The 19,917-nt window shown below is 49.2% G+C and overlaps 1 protein-coding gene across 1 annotated transcript in view; it reads right to left on the bottom strand.

Annotated features, from left to right (window-relative positions):
• The window catches only part of TNS1 (tensin 1), a 270,893-nt gene that overhangs the window by 91,091 nt on the left and 159,885 nt on the right, over positions 1-19,917 (bottom strand). Inside the window, exons 8-19 of the mRNA XM_007959717.1 lie at positions 19,559-19,582; positions 17,556-17,724; positions 14,529-14,579; positions 12,985-13,107; positions 12,507-12,571; positions 10,943-11,026; positions 5,918-6,030; positions 5,443-5,503; positions 5,143-5,218; positions 4,405-4,534; positions 1,486-1,551; positions 219-335 (exon numbers count right to left, since the gene is read on the bottom strand). Coding sequence (XP_007957908.1) covers positions 219-335; positions 1,486-1,551; positions 4,405-4,534; positions 5,143-5,218; positions 5,443-5,503; positions 5,918-6,030; positions 10,943-11,026; positions 12,507-12,571; positions 12,985-13,107; positions 14,529-14,579; positions 17,556-17,724; positions 19,559-19,582 — 1,079 coding nt within the window. The remainder of the gene's footprint in view (positions 1-218; positions 336-1,485; positions 1,552-4,404; positions 4,535-5,142; positions 5,219-5,442; positions 5,504-5,917; positions 6,031-10,942; positions 11,027-12,506; positions 12,572-12,984; positions 13,108-14,528; positions 14,580-17,555; positions 17,725-19,558; positions 19,583-19,917) is intronic.

Genomic DNA, 19,917 nt, shown 5'->3' with positions numbered 1-19,917 from the left:
CCTGTGACACCTCCTTTGGCTATTTGGCTGCATTCTTAGCTCTGTCCTCATAATTTAACATATTGGTATGTTTTGCCTTATACTGTGAACTCCTCTCCTCTGCTTCGCCCCCTCTGGGCCACCCACTTATGCTTTTCCTCTGACCAGTGTGGTATGGCAGCAAGCTATAGGATGGGGGCCAAGTGAGTAGTAGCTGGAAGCCACTGGTCCCCACCTACCCTCTGTGCCATCCTCTCGATGCCCACTGAAGTTGTCGTAGGAGTCCCAGCGGATGAGAGGGTCGGAGGTGTTGTAGTCCACAGACACGCTCGGCCCGTTCTCCAGGTGCTCCATGCCTGAGTGGAACGGTAGAGAAGTGTCAGTGAGGAGAAGGAAAACAAGATCGGCAGCTGGAAGAACAGAGGAAGCCAATCAGCTCCCCCACCAACGCTCCTCGGGGACTTCTCATTTTCTTGAGCATGGAGGGGCCAGGGGGAACGAGCAGCTTAAGTTGGAAGGAGAACCCAGGAATCTGGTTTCTTGAATTCTTGAAAAGGGTCGTACTAGGTCATAGGGGTAAATAAGGACAGGGGCACTGAGGAATAGAGATCCCTAGGAGATAGCTGAGAGGACCTCTGGGTAGGTAGGTGCTCCTTGTTTTCAGGGTCTGGGACCCCTGGGGCAATGCCAAGAGACCCTAAAGAGTCTACCACTGGAGTCAGGGAAAGGTGTGTTGGAAAGGCTTGCATGAGGTCAGGGACAGCAAGGAAGCTACAGCCTTGACTCTGAGAGGACACAAGGTCTCTAAAAGGTCATCCTAGCAGCTCCCTGGCCCCCACTGAAGATGCCCTCCACTGTAGTCAGCAATCTAAGAGGAGAGGTGGAGTCTCTCCTACTCATCAGAGGAAGCCCCAGGAATGAACACAGCACAAGCTACAAGCCAGGAGTTCAGGGTGAGTCCTAGTTTGGCAGTTCTCTCTTTAATCTATCCAGAGTCCTTCTGCCTATAACCTAACTTTATCTCCTCACATTTTGTTCTCAAATAAGATGGGGAACAACTGGTCTTCACATGTAACAGTCTAGAGGCTTAAAGGCTATTATTAAATTTGCCTTCTTATCTTCAGGTTGAATCAGTTCAGCTGAACCTCAGTTCTCATCATCCATCCAACACCTTTGACCTTCCCCTTGGCCACTCCCGCCACCTACCATGGCCTTCAGTCTGAATATAACAGGATGATGACCTAACGGGACCTGGGCAGTTTATGTTTATCCAGCCCAGCGCCTCTCTGTCTGCTTTTTTATTTTTATTATCCACATATTAAGTCACTGTTTCTCGTTTAGCTAGGGGTCCACTCTGATACCTAGCTCCTTTACTGTTGACCTGCATCTCAGTCACAGCAAACCTGGTAAGTATAGAGTAGACAATGGGAATGATGGCAGGAGTGGGGAGAGGGAAGGTCAGGACCAAATGAAGGGACAGGACAACAGATAAAACTTGGCTTATACCTTGAATTTTCTCTGGCCCATAGGAAAACACAAACTCCACTTTGCCATATTCTGGAAACCGATCATCTGAGAAACGAAAAGTAAAAACCGAAACGGGCCATTAATTCCCAAATAAGAATCCATGAGATGTTTTCCAGAAAAAAATTAAAGTAATATATATACATTATTATTATGGGTTTGAACTGCCAGCCTTCTGGTTAGCAGTCAAATAAATGCCTTAGGCATTATGCCACCAGAGCTCCCTATATACATAATATACACATATGTTATATATCTATAACCAAACCAAAGCCACTGTCATTGAGTCAGTTCTGACTCAGAGCAGCCCATGTGTTACAGGGCAGAACGGCTCCATAGAGTTTTCTTGGCTGTCATCTTTACGAAAAGAGATTCCTAAGACTTTCTTCCATGACACCATCGGTGGATTCAAACCACCAATTTTAGGTTAGTAGGTAAGTGCACACCACTGGTGCCATCCAAGGACCTAATATATATGCACGAGGTTAATGACATAATAAGAGAGAGACAGATAGATACTATTATTATCATTATATATTCTTCCAATCCCAGCTCCAATCCTATTTGCCTGAAGTACCCATTTCTATTTTTTATTCTACTAGTGGTTTCTTCTAAGACTCTAAGTGATAGCTTTATGCCATTGTTTCTAGATAAATTGATTCTCAATCATCCCTACCAATTTACCACTATACAGATGAATAATGTGGCTGATTTCTTTCACTCCCATCTCCTTTCTTCTTAAATCTGGTTAGTTTCATTATTACTATTATTATTATTTATTCATTTTCTTGATTGCCATTGAAAGACTTTAAATAATACAGTTTAGCCACCATTTCTTTTTTTTCTTTTTTGAACTTTTTATTGTAGTTTGAATAAGTTTACAGAGTACATTATTTTTCCATTTAATGATTTAACCACATTTCATTTCATAACATTGGCTGAATCCCCACAATGTAACAGCACTCCTTCCACTTCCTCCTGGGTTCCTCATTTCCATCCATCCTTCTTCCCTGCTCCTTCCTGTCTTTTGAGCTCTGTTATTGGGCAAATACTGCCCTTTTGGTCCCCTATGGTTGATTGTACTGAGAAGCACATTTGCCCCTCGTGTTACTAGTCACTTTATAGGCCTGAAGGCTGGAGGTTCAAACCCACCAGCCACTCCTCAGAAGGAAGATTGGGCAATCTAGTTCTGTAGAGATACCACCTCAGAAACCCAAGGAGGGGTTGCTATGAGGCAGATTCGACTCCACGGCAGTGAGTTTGGTTTTTTGGTTTTATTATTTGCTTGAAAGTTGATCCCTGGGAGTGGTTTCAGTTCCAGGTTTGAAGGCAACAATCTTGGGGGTTCCATCAGACTTTTTATGATTTTGAATTTTGTTCTACATTTTTTTCTCCTTCTCTGTATAGGATCTTCTCTTGAGATCCTGGTCAGAGTGGTCGGTAGTGGTAGCCTGGCACCATCCAGTTTTTCTGAAGCCTCTATTTCTTGATCTGTCCACTGTAGATGGTGTCTCTGAACTTCCACCATGTAAGAAGAGGACATTTTCTCCCCTACCTTCCCTCTACCTGTCCCCAACCCTACCTTTATTTTGTTAACTCTACTTTCAATTTTCCTCATAAAGATGGAGCACATTTACATCCTGTTGTGTAATTATAGCAGCATTTCTGGGTTTTCCCTCTTGGCTCCAGTGTAGGGAAAGCCCATCACAGAGGCCTCCTCTTGCATGAGCCAGACCACACTGGGGGGATTAGGCCCCTTCCTCTACGGCCCCAGCTCTACTTCTGCCCAGAGTCCCATTTGGACAGAGAACACCATCAACTCATTAAGGAAGAGAAGTGGCAGCAGAGACGGGTGTCCCCTCTCCTTGGAGACCACGGTCCATGCATGTGTCCATCGATGCATACATCACTTCATAGAATCAGATTTCTGTGTCACTTTCTCCCTCAAGACTGTGAGCTGCCTGAGGGCAGGGCCTCACTTCCTTCTCTCTGTATCTCCAGGGCTAAGCACACACCAGGTACATACAGACATGCATGGGATGCTTGTTGGATGGATGGATGGATGGATAAATGGACAGAAGAACAGATGGATGGGGACATGCCCTGGGGCTGAATGTGATATAGCTAAAACCTCAAGTGGATAAAGGAAAGATGCACAGAGAGACATCATACCTTCCCTGACTATCTCCCTCTTCCCTTGGAAAATGGTTCTCTCTTCACTGCTGCCACCACCAACTGTTGCTGCTGAGTCAATTTTGACTTATGGTGACCCTATGTGTATCAGAGTAGAACTGCTCCACAGGGTTGTCAGTGGCCATGACCTTTAAGAAGTAGACTGCCAGCCCTTTCTTTCAAGGCTCCTCTGGGTGGATTCAAACCACTAACCTTTCATTTAACCATCTGTGCTACAGCACTTCTGTTATTGCTCTTATTATGGCATGGTATAATTACTTTTTAGATCTGCCTCCCCACTCAGTGAGGTTTCTGAGCTCTACCAAGCCACAGACCAGGTCATTTTCTTTCAATCCCTGGTACAATGCCTGGCTCAAAGGAAATGCCAATGAGTGTTGAAAAAAATTATTGTCCACAGAATATGCGACAAATTAGAACAAGATGAAGTAAGTACAGGGAAACTAGTAAGAAAAGGTTGCAGGATATAAGTCACCCCAGGGATTGGGAGGAAGAGTGAGCACCATCTTCATCTCCACTTCTACTGACAACCTGAATTCTCAGGCCATTCTATCCTCAAACATTCTCTCCCATTATCATCAAGAACACCCTGATACTTGGCAGACCATTTAGCTCGTTAAAGATGGCCTTCATGTCCAGCATATCTTCTCCAGCTGGGCTCCCCTCCCTGGCAAAAGAGCTTCCACCATTTGTCCCACTCAAAGAGCCCACCTTTGAAGGCATCATCAAGGTCCTCCTTCCCGAAGACAATACCCAGGTCATGGATGGCACAAGTGTGGAACTGCACACGGAAGATGACGTCACGCGCTGGGCTCCGGAACTTCTTGTGGTAGCACTTCAGCTGAGTGAGAAGGGGAGTAGGGCTGGTCAGGGGCCTGAGAGTGGGAAATGAGGCCCTAGGGTCCTCTTTCTCATCTCCCCTTAATCCCCAGGCTCACCCCAAACCCAGTGAAGGAAAAGTCACCGAAACCAAACAGAATTTCAGAGCTTTCCGGGGGAACTTCTAGAACAGCACAGAGTTAGAAGCCAGCTTTGACCTGTCCTCCCAAGAAGTCCCTGCACAGAGAACTTTCCAGTATGGAAAAAGTAGGAGTGGATTTAAGTTGCAGCAGAAAGGACTGACATTAGAAATAAGACAGTCCTTGTCACCAATAGGAAGCCAGGAGGTAACCAGCTCACAATGAGAGAGTTTCTTAGAGATGTTCCAGAACAAGAAAGAAACACCAAAGAAGGAATGTCCAACTCAGAGGCAAGGGAATGGACAATGGACCATTTGAGGCTAGAAGGCCTTGCAAGAGCCCTGAAAGCCTAAAACACCAAGGCTTGAAGCCCACTTAGCTGTCTGGAGAGGCAAGAAGTGTGTGTGTGGGGGGGGGGTTGCAGGAGGAGAAAAGAAAGTAGAAAAAAAATAAATGAGGGTGGGCTCTGAGTCAGAGGAGAGGCACTCACCAAGATGTCTCCCTTCAAGAGCAGCCCAGGCTCAATGGTGATGCAGATGCTGGTCTGGCTGTCTCCTTGGACATTGCTGGGGAGAGAGGTGGGCAGAGGGAGAGAGGCCACTGAGAGTGGGGGTGGGGAGCACATGCTGCCCCTCTCCCAGACGGTCTACTGGGAATCCTCACTGACTTCATCCTTTCAACTCTTTCTAGAAGAGTTCAGCTGATGCCACCTGCTGGACACCACCATCCCCGTGGTCCTCAGCCTGGGGCTTTGGGCGGCCCTGGCATCTCATTCCAATGGAATACCTACTAGATGCCTGATGTATAAACAGGTTGCATGGCCTGGTAGATCCGGAGAAAGGGTCGACATCCTGTAAGGGAGGGATGGGTGTTAGCTAAGAAGGGGAAACAGTAGGAGACAGAAGGAGGAGAGGAGAGAGAACAGAAAGAAAGGGAGGGGCCAAGGAGAGGCAGGAAGAAAAAGAGGAAAGAAACAAAGGGAAGAAAAGGGAAGGAATGCTAACTTTTCATCTGTAAGCATTTTCAGTTTAGAGAACATTGCCACATCCCAACAGGACCTGCCAGCAGGCACTGCAAATATCAAACCCATTTTGCAACTGAATAGATTAGACTCAAAGAAGTCCCAGTCTTTGAAGCCATTGAGACAGCAATCCAAGCCTTACGGTTCTGCCCTAACAGGCTTTTTACCACCCAAGGCTGCTTTTTAAGAGAAGGAGCTGGAAGGAGGCAGAGGGGAAGGAAAGGTGGAGGGCTTGGGCAGGTACCTCCTTTAGATTCGAAGTTGGGGATGCCATGCATGATCACGTGGTGCAGAAACAATGGCTTGTTGTTCATTTTGATGGAGCCGGAGAGGAGGCCACTGAAGTAATGCACATACCTGCAGCAGAGAGGGGGGCAGCTTCAGTGAGGGATGCCAGCCCTGGGGATGAGATCCCAGGACCAGGAGAGTTTGGGAGTAGGCGCAGTGGCCCAGGGAGATGCTCTGGGAGTAAAGAGAGCAGGGATGGCTCTACTCCTGGAAAAGGAGTTGGCAAGACCAGAATGCCAGGGGTTGGGGCTTAGTCTAAAGGTTAAAGATTCTCATCACCTAATCCTTCCTCAAAGTCGCTGTTGTGCAAATGGTTAACACCTCAGGCTGCTAACCAAAAGGCTGGAGGTTCGAATCTACCAGAGGCATCTTGGAAGAAAGGTCTGGTGATCATAATTCCCAAAAATTAACCACAGAAAACCCTACTGAGTCAGTTCTTCTTTGACACACATGGGTCACCATGAATCAGCATCAACTCCGTGACAACTGGTGTCAGTCCTTTCTCACCATCAACATTAGGGTTTGAACAGGCCAAAACTGTAAACACAAAGGCTGGGTTGAACATCAAGAAGAATCTCCCTAGACTGTAGATGAAAATTTTATCTAAAGGAAAAAATAACAGGCTGAGGGACTGGAGACCTAGGTTGGTGTAATGGCTCTCCATCAGTTCCCAAATGCTGTGATTCCTTCTCTGGGAAGACTCAAGGATTGGGAGACCTTGTCTATCCAGGCTACTTACTTGGAACCCCAGGTAGAGAGAGCTAGCTAGCAGGTACTTCCAGACCAGGAATCAAGTCAAGCAAAACAGTCCACTTGGAATTCTCCAGTGCCCCCTGGTGGTCAACGTGCACAACTCTTTCCTGCTTCACTCAGCCCAAGAATCTTCCTTCTTCTGGATCAAAATCCCTTCTACACCTTCCTGACAGGCATCATTTAGCTGCTCACATAAGGCATTTGACTGCTAACCAGAAGGCTGGAGGTTCAAACCCACCAGCCACTCCTCAGAAGGAAGAGGGGCAATCCACTTCCATACAGATACTGCCTCGGAAACCCAAGGAGGGGTTGCTATAAGTCAGAACCAACTCAGTGGCAGTGAGTTTGGTTTTTTTTGACTACACAAGGCAGGCAGATTAACCATCAAACAGTTCTGACACTCTTACACCAAGTCCAAACCAAGTTTACACTTAGACTTGTAGACCCTGATTCAGCCCCCAAAAGATCCAGCAACCACATGAAAACCCTGCAAATACTGATTATGAGCTCAATAATCATAATCTTCAATTTGTTCATACCACTCTAAACTACATGAAATTCCTCTGTATAGATTATTTAATTTGATATTTGAAGATAACTTCCAGTAAGTATTTCCTTCTCTAGGGCCAACATCCCCCAATTCTTTTAACAAACACCCTATTGGAAGAATGCAAGGATGCATTCCTAGACAGAGAGAAAAAAATAAGTCCAGAAAAGGTTGTTGGTCTCCCAAAAACACACAGCAAGAATATGCAAAGCTGGCAGTGGGTGGGGAGGGAGGAAATGAGTCTAGAACTCCAATGCATCTGCCTGCACTAGAGCTTAGTCCTTTGCTATTGGTGGGTTGTCCCTTCCTCCTTTTCTGACTGGCCACAGAATGCCAAGCTTGGTCAATGAGACCAATCAGAACTCATTCCGAGACTCTGCAGGGGTCAACAGGAACTCTTTGAGGTAGGTGGAACCAGAACGCACATGACCATGACAATGCTACCTTCCGGTCTACTGGCTCCTTGGCTCACTTCCAGGCCTGTACTACTCTGTCCCTGCAACCGGGTGGGGCCACCTCAGACTATCCAAGTGAGATAATCTGATGGGCACCTCCACCCCCTATTCAGGCCCTTGTCCAGCCCCCAGCCCCGTTTCTCAAACCGGAAACCTGGAATGGCAGGATTCCTATCAGATTCCCTGATCATGCCAACAGGATGTGTCTGTGTGCTGGGGACAATGAGTCTGGGGGTGGGGTGACAATGAATAGGGGAGCTGCAAGCAGAGCCCCTCCCTCCTGTTCTCCTCCAACTGCTCCATCTCCTGAAGCAACACAGGCAAGAAGGCGGGAAAGTGCAACGAATGCAACAGTTGCGCTTTCACATTTGGGCACAGTCAGAATGACCCACCCATAAGCAGATGCAGCTGCAGATACGAGCTACAAGGCCAGTAGAGATAATGTAAACACACACACACACCAACTGCATGTTATATAACCATACACTAAGCATAATGCCATTCCCAAGAGATAACCCTGATCCCCACTCTGCAGGCTTTCCCTGCTCAGCTCGAGATAGGACTCCTCTGCTCAGTCTTTCCAAGCCACACTGTCATGGTAAAAGCATGTTTCTCCACTGGTGTTCCTTGTCCTTCAAGATCCAGGGCCACACCTGTGCCCAAGACCACCAGCTGTATATGACAAGCCAGGGACCGAAAAGCCAGTTCTTGACCAATAGTTCTTTCCTCCTTGAGACTTCTATCCTGGGAAAACCAGGGTTTCAAACCAATTTGAACTGGTTCAGTCACGGCCATCACAGAGAAAGCAGAACTGACTTGAATTTGTAAAATGTGAGTGTACTAGAATGGGAAAAATTGCAGGTGGAAGCCCTGGAATGGGAAACTCGGAAGAGGTACAGTGAGTCCTTTCAGGAGCCTGATGCAGGAAACTGGATTACTGTCAGGACTGTGGAGAGCGACACACATTCAAAGCATCTCGGTTGCCTGCCAACTTTGAGTGGGCACTGTTGATTCCCACTCTGTCAGTCAAGATATTTGGTTGCTATGCAACGTGCACACTGCACTTGTTTCCTAAGAGGAAGATTAAGTTTCTAGCAGTGAGTAGACCCGTCATTTTTTCCATCCCAGTTATCATTCTGGTACACCCACATTTTACAAATTCGGATCCCTGCTGGTTTTGCTTCATCAGCTATTACTGAACCAGGAAAATCTGATTCACAGTTCTGGAGAAAACACAATGATCCACAGCTGCTGTGTCCTGGGGCCTAGCCAGAATGTTCTGCACATAAAGACATCCACTCCTGATCACTGACCCAGAAGCTGGCTATAAGCTGTCTTGTGCCAGTTGGAAGGTGTTGGGTTGCTTGAAGATGCCCTCACTTCTTCTTGGGCTTCCTACTACAATGGCAGAAGCAGCCCCTAGCTGTGCCAGCATCCTTCTGGTCAACCAAGTAGGGTAGGAAGGAATGGGGTATATGTCAGGGCCCCTCAGCATATAGAGGCTGGACAGCTCCAGGGTCCTGCAGCCATGGGGTCCTGCCTGCCCAGGCAGTGTCTGGAGGCTCACAGAGATGCAGCTGCTACTGCTGCTGCTACTGCTGGAAAAGTAAATGGGTCACTTGTGGCCTATGGGCCTTTGCATTTGCTGTTCCCTCTGCCTGGATCCTTTATTCAGATCTTCACTTGGATGCTGCCTTCTCCCCTCTCAGTTCTCTCCTCATGTCACCCTCTCAGAAAGGTCAGGCCCTCACTTCTACCCCTTTGCTGTCTAGCTGATCACTCTGTTTTGTTTCTCCCTTCAAAGCGGTTAACCATTCTCTGAAATGGCCTTCACTGTGTGTGTATTTGGCTGTCATCCACCACTCTACTGAAAGCTAAGCTCCATGAGACCTTCCTTGTCTGACAGATTCAACACTGCATCCTCAGTGTGTGGAACAGTGGTGACAGTTGGGCCCAGGTCCCACTCTCTGGTTCTCCAGCTTGGGCTTGAGTTCCCACCATTATGGCTCTCATTTATCCATAGCATCTCCAAGGACATCCTGGCCCTGATACTGCCCCTTGCCTTTCTGTGGATCAGGCCCCATTAAACATGTCACCCAAAAAGTACAGTGGAACAACAGGCAGCAGAACAAGAACCAGAGTTACAAGGCCTTCAGGTGAATTCCACTGGCTCGGGACCCTGGCCGTGTCACACCGGGTCACACCCTGTCTCTAGGCTCAGGCTTCTCATCTGTAAGATGGGGTGTCTTCCTATGTGGCTCATCATGACTCGGGTTTGGGCTCCACTTCATCTCCTCTGAGAGCATTCCCTGACCACCTCATCAAACAGCCCCTCTCTCATCTCCCCAGATCTTGTCTCTGTAGTATACTATTCCCTTTTATTCACAGCATTTATCACTCTCTGAAGCTGTCGTGTTCGTATGTTTACTCATTTAATGTCCATCTCTCTCAATGGAATATCAGCTCAATGAGGGCAAGAACTTTATCCTCTTCAGCTGTTGCCTAGAACACAGTAAAAAACCAAACCAAACTCACTGCCATCGAGTCGGATCTGACTCATAGCAAACCCTCCCTGGGTTTCCAAGGCAGTATCACTACAGAAGTAGACTGTCCAGTCTTCCTTCTGAGGAGTGGCTGGTGGGTTTGAATTACCAGCCTTCTGGTTAGCAGTCAGATGCCTTAGGTGCTATGCCACCAGAGCTCCCTGGATAAGAGTAGCAGGCCTAAAATTTGCCAACAGAATGAATGAATAAATGAATCCATCCATCCATCCCATCCATGCCTGTCCTGCTTCTTACGTGGGCTATCTATCATGAGACTCCAATGAGTCTATGTGGTGAAAGCCCTTGGTAAAACTCTCCTAACTGAAGGTGACCCTTCTCAGAGTGATGCACATGATGTCAGCCTTCTAAAGGCTCATCCATGCACAGAGCAACCATGCTTCCAGGGCCAACAATAGCACAAGCCACTAATGCCCCTGTCTCCCCAGATGACCCCGTTGCTCTTTTGCATGGGCCTCAGGAACTAACTGCCATGCCAACCTGCCAGTATACCGGATGACCCGCCCATGTCCTGAACCCATACACATAGGCTGACATTTGAGCACCTGCACTCAGTACATCCCACCTGGGCACACTGGTCCCTCCCCTATGAGTGTACAAGCCTAGTCCCCACATACAGCAAGTACTCACACACGTGCACTGACCTGAGAGCACCAGAGACCCACCTTCTTTGGGATGGTTGACCAATGGGGACAATCTTATCCTCATAGAACCGCTTCATCGCAAACCGGTCCAGAGCCTGATCTGCACTGCAAGGAGAGACAGGTGGTCAGAAGAAAGGAGACGATTCTCATGTGCAAGGGTCCTTCTTCCTCCACCTCTACCCCTCTAGGCCTGCAGAGACCTCCCCAATGTGTAGCGGGAGGACAGGCCTCTTCTCCAGCCATCCTGTGCTGAGAAGCTTTCAGGGAAGGAGTGCTCCAGCATCTCTCCAGCCCATGTGGTGACCATTCAGCATGTGGGCTTTGGAGCCAGACAGCCTGGGATCCCATCTCAAGTCTGCCTCTCATTAGCTGTGTGTCTTGGGCATGGGACGTAAATCATTATAAACTTCCTTTTTCTCTCCTGTCAGCAAAGGTGATGAACACACCTTCCTCAAAGGCTGATCAAGTAATGGAAAGAGCTGGCACATAATAGATGCACAGGAAGTATTCAGCATTAACAAAGATTAGGCTGGGTTGGGTTCTTAGAGTCATAAACTACCATCGTTCTGGCAAGCCCTCCACAGAATCCTTGCTCCATCTCCATGGAGCACTTAGACCCAGTAGCTCCCCTCTCTTGATCTCCAATGACTTCCCATCACTCTCAGAATAAACTCCAAAGTCTTTATCAAGCCTACAAAGCACCTTGGGCTCTGCCCCCTACTGCCTTCCGGCTTTACTTCCTACCACTCTTCCTCTCTTTCCCTTGGCTCCAGACATGCTAGCCCCGTCTCAGGCCTCTGTCCTTCCTTTTCTCTCTACCTGGAAAGCTCATCCCCCAAACTTATATGACTCAATCCTCCCCGACCCCCTACATTAACTCAAGACTCTGCTCAAATATCATCTTCTCTGACTCTTAGGCCACCCCTTCTCCTACTGTCTTGTGTCCTCATTCTTTCACAGAATATGTATCAGCTGATGGTATGCAATGCCTTTCTTCACTCATTTCATGTCTGTGGGAAAGCAGTAAGCTCTGCCTGCTGCTGTTTGGATCCCCAGGACCTAGAACACTGCCAACCACAGTGAATATTCAATAACCATTTGCTGAATGACTAAACAAGTGAAGGAATGAATTCCTCTGTCTCTGAAAAAATGGAATCATCACAAGTTGCCCCTATTCTTCCTCTAAAACCTAGGTAGGAGAAGGTCCCTGGGGACCAGAGGCAAGGGGATGGACAAGATAGATTCTAGATGGCCATGCTGGTCCCAGATCTGATCAATGTTTCTTTCTGACTCCCTCCTGCTCACCTGGGGAAACAGACGTCAGTGTGGCAAGGAAAAGTGGCCCTAGGAAACTGGCAGATTGGGTGCCCATAACTGGGCCTGCTCACCAAGCTGCCCCCATGGAGCCCCAGATGGAGAAGGGGACTCTCTCCTTCTGCCCTCAGCCTCTCTCCTGCCCTTGCATCTTCTGGAGGCTCCCCCACCCCATCCTCATCCTCTCTCGGTGCCAAAGGAAGAAGACATGGGAGGAGGTGGAACTCCTGCTGTCCATGGTCAGAGGCTGAAGGCCCAGGGCCACACCTACCTGGCAGAAATGTTGCTATAGTGCATGTAAGCCGCGATGACCACACCTATCCTCCCTCGGTTTCCCTGCAAGAGTCCCAAACACAAAAGCCTTTATTTCCAAGGCTAGCTTTACTGCCCCAGGGCCCACACAGAAGCCTGGGAAGAAAGGAGAGGCAGGCTAGAAACAGGTGTGGTGCTCAGGGAGACTCTAAGGAGAAAAGGGGATATAGGGGAAGAAAGAGGGTAGGGATGACCCTCAAATAGAAGAAACACAATTATTATACACTGTTCTCGAGGGAACAGTCCCTCCACTTCCTGGGGTGCCCCCTGATAATCGATCATCCCCTAGAAAGGTGAACAAACTCAGATGGACTTGCTTGCTCACAGAGTCCAAAGACAGGCAGGTGGACACACTCAGGCAAGGATCCCTACAGCCACACTCATGCACCTGCCACACACCCACACCCACCCCCACACATTGCAGTCCCCACTCTGACCTTGTTGTGTAGCACAACGACGTTGTGGGGGTCAGCATTGAGCCAGGTGTCCATGGCCTTACAGACACTGCAGATCTTCTCCAGGGCGGGAGTGTGCAGGTCGGGCCAGCCAAATTCCAGTACCTGGGGTCCAAGCCATGAGTGAGAGGGAGCAGCACACACACCACTTGCCAGAACCAAACGCCCAGGCTGATGCTCCTGCCCTGCTCTGCCACTGGCCCAGGAGCAGAGATGCTGGGACCCTGCTCTCGCTCAGGCGCTGGCTCACTGTGGGGCCTCAGGTAAATCACAGCCCGTCTGAGTCTCAGTTTCCTCTTATGTGAATGAAACAAAGGCTTGCAACCAATGACCCCAAGGCCCCTTCCAGCTGGCCCTGACCTCAAAAAGTGCTGAAGGACCCCAGTCTTGCCCTCAAGCCCTCCTTCCACAGATGTTGCTGAGGCCTGGCTTAGGGCAACAGCAGGAAGTGCAAAGGGCTCCCTGACAGCTGAGGCCTCGTCCAGGCCCTAGACACACAGACCATCATTATTTCCACAGCAAATGAGAGCTCACAGGCTAGCTAAAGGAGCCAAAAGGGACAGAAGCACAGATCTGATTGTTGTTGTTGTCCTGTGCCGTCAAGTCGGACCCGACTCATAGCGACCCCTCCTTGGGTTTCCAAGGCAGTATCACTACAGAAGTAGATTGCCACATCTTCCTTTTGAGGATGGCTGGTGGATTTGAACCGCCAGCCTTCTGGTTAGCAGTCAAGTGTCTTAGGCACTACGCTAAGAGTCTTCAAACCAAACTCATTGCCGTTGAATCGAATCCGACTCACAGCAACCCCCACTGGGTTTTCAAGGTTGTAAATCTTTACAGTTGATCACCCCATCTTCCTTCCATGGGGCAACTGGTGGGTTTGAACCACTGACCTACTGGTCAGCACCCAAATGCCTTATCCATTACACCACCAGAGTTCCTTAAGAGCCTTCAGTCTTCTTAAAACTTTTCTAAACTCACAGAACTTTAAAGTCAAAGAGAATTTCTACTTGGAAAGGCCTGGAAATCACTTCTAATGAGCCTGTCCACTTTCAGAGGTGCAAACTGAGGCCAAGTGAAGTCCTGTTGCCTTCCCAGGGTCTCACAGCAACAGGCCCAAGGAGCCAGGAGCCGAGATCCAACAGCCAGGGCAAAGCCACTGGAGACTCCCTGAGCAAACACAGTAGGAACTGGCAGCAGAAATGTCTAAAGTAGCCATTCCCAAACCCTTTTCAATCCATGACAGTTTTCAGTACAACAAACAATCTCTCAAGCCCAGCCTCACTCCAGAGATTCCGCATGGCCCTCAAGGTCTGGTGGGAAATCACTATGCCCAGCTTTACTCGCTGTAATTTGTATTATGAAAACAAGAAATATATTATTTTCCATTTCCCAAATATAAGATGGCTTTTTAACTTGGAATCGGCCTTTCAAACTGTCACAACACTTCTCCCAACATTCTAATGTGTCCCCTTCCACCAGTGGGATTCACCACCTTCATTCTCTTCAGGTGGCCATCAGCTCACCTTGGCGTGGAGCTTGGTGATGTCAGGTCTCCGCTCAGAGAGATTGAAAAGCTAGAAGGAGAAAAAAGGAAGAGATCATGGATGCGGAGGGATGAGGAGGAGAGAGGGAGAACTGTGGCAAGGAGCCCACTGGGTCCCACTAGGGACTGGGGTGTCTTCTCCAACTTCCTCTAAGGGGTCCTTTCCATTGATGAACAGAACATGGTGGTCCTGTCACAGCCAGGGGCCTTTGCCACAGGCAAACCATGAGCTACTTGGACCTCTGCCCCATCTCCATCCGTTCTCTCTCTCTCATTCTCCCTCACTCAATGGAAGTTCTATTCATACATGAAAATACAATGGAGTCCCATCAGACATATATTTTACCTACAGGAACTCAAGTATAGATTCTTGGGGATAAAAAAAGAGAGAGAAATACATAAATAGTCAATATTCCCTCAGTGGCTGAAGTCCTGATGATGAGAAGAGGTTGGAACCTGTTTCAGGTCCCATGTACCACCCCCAAGGGGGGACATCTCACCATACTGATAGGCGTCTGGTGCTAAATGATAACCATTTTATCCATGTCTGATTTCCACCTCGCATGATGACTTTAGAACTTCACCTCACACAAGATACAACTTCTCTGTGGTCAGACAGCTTCCATGAGAAGGTACAAACCATCCTGTGTGGGTCCTCTCAACACCCCTCTCCCATCAGATTCCCTCTAACACTTAACTATACCCTTAGGAAACCCCCACATCTTCACCCCTACAGAAACATCTCATTGTCTAGAATTGCTATCTCTACTTCTTCAGGAAGCCTCTCAAACTCCCCACCTTCACCCAGCTCTACTCACAGTTGCCTGTTGGGCCTGCCTCCCTGCCTAGGAAACTCAAAGATCACTGTACTGTCTACTGGGGAGGAAAAAAGAAGGGAGATCAAGACTCAAGACTGGAGACAGCACTATCTGAGGTGAGAGGATGGTACAGCACACAGACACATAGGATCCTGGATTCATGAAAGCGCAAAGCATCCTATACATGTCTAGTCCACCCAGGTACCACGAAAACAAACACTCTTCATTATGTTCATAGTGGCTACAATTCAATGAGTGACCACCACCTGCCAGCACTGTGCTCAGGATTTCACATAGAACAGCTGACTTAATTCTCACCACAACTGTAAGAGGTAGTAAGTGTTATTATGCCCATTTTACAGATGGGGAATCTAGGCTTAGAAGTTCAGAGCCCAAGATCACTTGGTTAGTTAGAACAGAGCCAGGAATTTGAACCTAAGGCTTTCTAATGTTTCAGATCAGGTTCTTAAGAAAAGCTTCCACACAGCTGACAGAGGGGCCTGTACAGTGACTTGGATGGCATCCCCCAAAATTCATGTTCACTTGGATTCTCAGAATGTGATCTTTTTTCCAGGAATAAGGTCTTTGCAGGTGTAATTAGCCAAGGATCTTGAAATGAAATCATCTTGAATTTACAGTGAGTCCTAACTCTAATGACTGCTGTCCTCATAAGAAGAGAAGAGGACAGGACATCCAGAGAAGGAAGGTCCCTCCCATAGAGCCTTCAGAGGAGAGAGGGACAACTGTGGCAAGGAAACTCTCGGATTTTAAGCTACCGACTCTGTGGTAATTGTTATGGCAGCTGCAGGAAATTAAATATAGTTTCCCACATCCCAGCTCTGCTCAAATGCCCTGGGGTAGCCCCCTGAGGTTGCACAGATCTAATCCATATGACCAATTCCCAGGTATCTCCCAAGTCCTCCTCTGGAGTCCAAGACAGGCTCAATTCCTCAGACCAGCCTTTCTAACATTGAAGGGGCCATCACCAGCCACCCTCACCCACCCACAGGTAATTCTTCTGGGTCAGGGGCTAAGCCGGTGCCAGACATCCAAGGTGCCTTATGATGCACATTGCAGCGACTGCCCTGAGACTTCTCAGAGGCGCCAACACTGCCAGCTCCACCACTTCCTGGCCTGTGACCTTAGGCAAATAGCCCCACCTCTCTGTGCTCTAGCAAGTGCCTACTTTCTAGGGCTGCTGTGAAGCTTACACATGTGGAAAGCACTTGTAACAGGGCCTGGCTACAAGTGTTCAATGACATGAACTTTTATTATTCTCTCTTCCTGGTCAACACACACACACATGCACATGACTTGGGCTCCAGATGCTACATTCCAGTTCCAAATACACTCCTTATAACAATTAGGAGCTCTGGTAGCATAGTGCCTAAGGCACTTGACTGCTAACCAGAAGGCTGGTGGTTCAAACCCACCAGCCACTCCTCAGAAGGAAGGTTGGGCAATCTACTTCTGTAGTGATACCACCTCGGAAACTCAAGGAGGGGTAGCTATGAGTCGGGGCTGACTCGACAGCACATAACAACAACAACAACATGACATAGTTGGGTTGGAGAGTGAGTGAAGACTCAGACCACAAGAGATGCCCAGTGTGCAGGGCATGTTAATAAAAGGAAGAGGAATAGCTGGGTGTTATGGATTGAACTGTGTCCACAAAGAAGGTATGTTCAAGTCCTAACTCCCCAGTAACTATGAATACAACCTTATTTGGAAAGAGTCTTTGAAGATGTTATCAGTTAATATGAGGTCATACTGGAGTCAGGTGGGTCCTAATCCAATCTGAGTCGATGTCCTTGTAAAAAGGAGAAGAGTCAGACAGACAGTGAGACGCATAAGGAAGGGAAGATGGCCAGGTGAAGATGGATGCAGAGATTGGAGTAATCTACAAAGTCAAGGACCACCAGCTGTCACCAGAAGCTAGGAGAGAGGCATGGAACAGAGCCCTGAGGAGTCAATATGGCCACCACCCTGACTTCATTCTCCTAACCTCCAGAACTGTGACACAATACATTTCCGTTTTATAAGTCATTCAGTTTGGGGTACTTCTGTTACATCAGCCCTAGAAGACACTGGGACAGCAGCAAGTGGGCAGAGGCACCAGCAGTGAAGAGGCGGTAAGCAGATGAAAAGACAAAGGGACACCGACGGTGGGCTGGAAGCCCCACTCTCACCAGGTAGTTGCCTCCATGTTTGGACTTGAGCATCTGGGCCACCTCACGGAGGTTGCTCCGGAAGTTCTCCTCATTGGTTGTGCTGGGGAAGGAGACGGCAATGATCCTCTCTGTGACGTACACCAGGTCCAGCTCACAGCTGTCCTCCATGGTCTGGCTCACACTCATGCTTCTGAGAACACAGGGGTGGGGGGAGATGGATCAGAATCCAGCCGCCCAGGGCAAGCCACAGATATCTGCACCCCAACACACCGTGCATCACTCCCACATACAACCCAGGGTGCTGGGCTGCTCGCTGACCCACAGCCAAGGCTGAAGGTTTCTCCTGGCAAGTGGGCCAACCTGGAAGTACAGAGAGGCAGGAGTGGGCTGCAGCTGGGAGGGACTTCGGACCATTTCAGAATCAAACACCAATTCTAGATGTTCAGAGATCACGTTGATTCTAAGCTCCCATCAATCCTTTTGGCACTGCCTTGGACCTGGGGTTCCAGAGGTCAGGGCTAGGGCCAGAAATGACCAGCTACCCAGCAACCCAGGAGTCCGGCTCTGCCTCATGACACGCTGTTGCCACCTGGTCAGGAAGAAGTCTCCTGGAGGCACCTGACTGTTCCTGAAGGGGAATGAAAGCTTGAGCTGGGTGCTCTCCAGCATCCTAGAGCTGCACCCCTGCTGTTCTCCCCAGCTCTGGAGCTGTGGACTGGGCCGGGGGGCCTCTCAGGGCGAGCGGGCAGCTCAGGTGACATGCTCACTTGGGTTCCAGGATAGGCAGACCACAGAGAGCATTCCAACCCTCCCCAGAGGCAGGCCACCTCCTGCCCTTCGTTCCCTGGCTCTCTTCCCACCTCTGGCAGCTCCCACTGCCTGCAAGGGCTGCTTCCTGGCAATGGGATTCCCAACTTCTAAGAGCCCAGTCAACCAGAGGGTGCTGAGGAGGCAGCCCCAGAGATCCCTGCACCAGCTGTGCTCCTCAGAGAGGTGGGGAGCCCTTGGGCTGGGCAGCTCACACCCCTGAGTGTTGGGCAGGGCAGGGAGGGGCTCACACCTTTACACATTCCCTCAGTTTCTCTCTCTCTCCCAGGGGAAGGGGCCTGGGCACTCATTGGGGAGCTGTCAGGAAGGGGCAGTGGACTCTCAAGTTCTACTTTAAAGCCCACCAGAACTTCTGAGAACAGACACCTCCTGACCCCCACACCTTCTAACCCTAACACTAGCCTCCTAGTGTCTCGCTTCTGCCTTCTAACCAGAGTGGGCAACACTCACATTTGATAACCTCCAGGCAGAGTTGAGCCTGGAGAGGCAGCTGGAGGAATACCACCACCAAGGACTCGGGTATTTAAAGATGGCAGGCTGTTCTCAGGTGGGGAAGGACAGCCCTAGGACCAAGGAGCCACAGCAGAATCGATATCTCCATCACGTATGTCTGCACCCAACTGTTCCAATGGGACTTGGAGAGGCATGAGCCAACGATGAAGTGTGGCTTCTCCATGATGAGAATGATGGGGGACAGAGTGGCACAGGGCCAGTGGTCAGAGGTAAGGAGGCCAGTTTGAGTCTGAGCTCTGAGCCTCAACTGTTCTTTCCCCCTCCTGGAAGTGTCTCAATGCAACCAGTAGGGTGAGGTTCCCACCCAGGCTACTGCCTGCCCAAGGGTAGTGCTGTAGGTGTTGACCAGCCTGAGGAAAGAAGCACCACACACATACCCCAAGGAAATGGACACGAGGACAGTGAGCCTCAGCTAACTCGGACCATCCACCTCCCCACACTCCATTACTCTTCTCTGTCTTGGCTCCAAAGAATACACTGGCATGTAAGAAAAACTTACAAGCTGAGCTCCTCATGTTCCCACCCTCTTCCTCAGCACAGGAGGGACAGCAAGATGGAGAGGGGACAGTTTACAGCGTCCTGAGAAGCCTCAGTCAGACAGATCTGACCTGGTGCACTTCGTGAGCTGCCCCATCCTCAGGCGGGTTCTTAGGGAGCATGAGAAGGTGGAACAGCGCCACCATCTGGACAAGCTCAGCATCACACTTTGCACCCACTAGCCACAAGTCAGTTCTCAGCTGTCGGGGAAGGTGGAGATTCCCTAAACTGCCACCTCCAGGTCTGCAGGAAGCTGGCAGGAAGTCCTAGAGCATCTACATACCTGGCCCCTTCTGGCTGGGGCTCCATCTTCCCAGGGCAGCTAGGACTGGCATTCTTACTGATCTTAAAAGAGAATGCAGAGAGGGAGGGGATCCAAGCCGGAGGACCTGGACTAAGGGTGAGGGCAGATTCTCTGCATCAGCAAGACACAGAGAGCCCCTGTCCGTCCTTCTCCCCTACCTCCTGCAGCCCAGCCAGATGGAGAACTTCCTTCCTTAAG

Source organism: Orycteropus afer, unplaced genomic scaffold, assembly GCF_000298275.1.
Source record: "Orycteropus afer afer isolate SDZICR_OR568_19922 unplaced genomic scaffold, OryAfe1.0 scaffold00002, whole genome shotgun sequence".
NCBI classification, from domain to species: domain Eukaryota; kingdom Metazoa; phylum Chordata; class Mammalia; order Tubulidentata; family Orycteropodidae; genus Orycteropus; species Orycteropus afer.
Note: the sequence above shows the minus strand (reverse complement) of the source record. Positions and strands in the feature narration are given on the sequence as shown.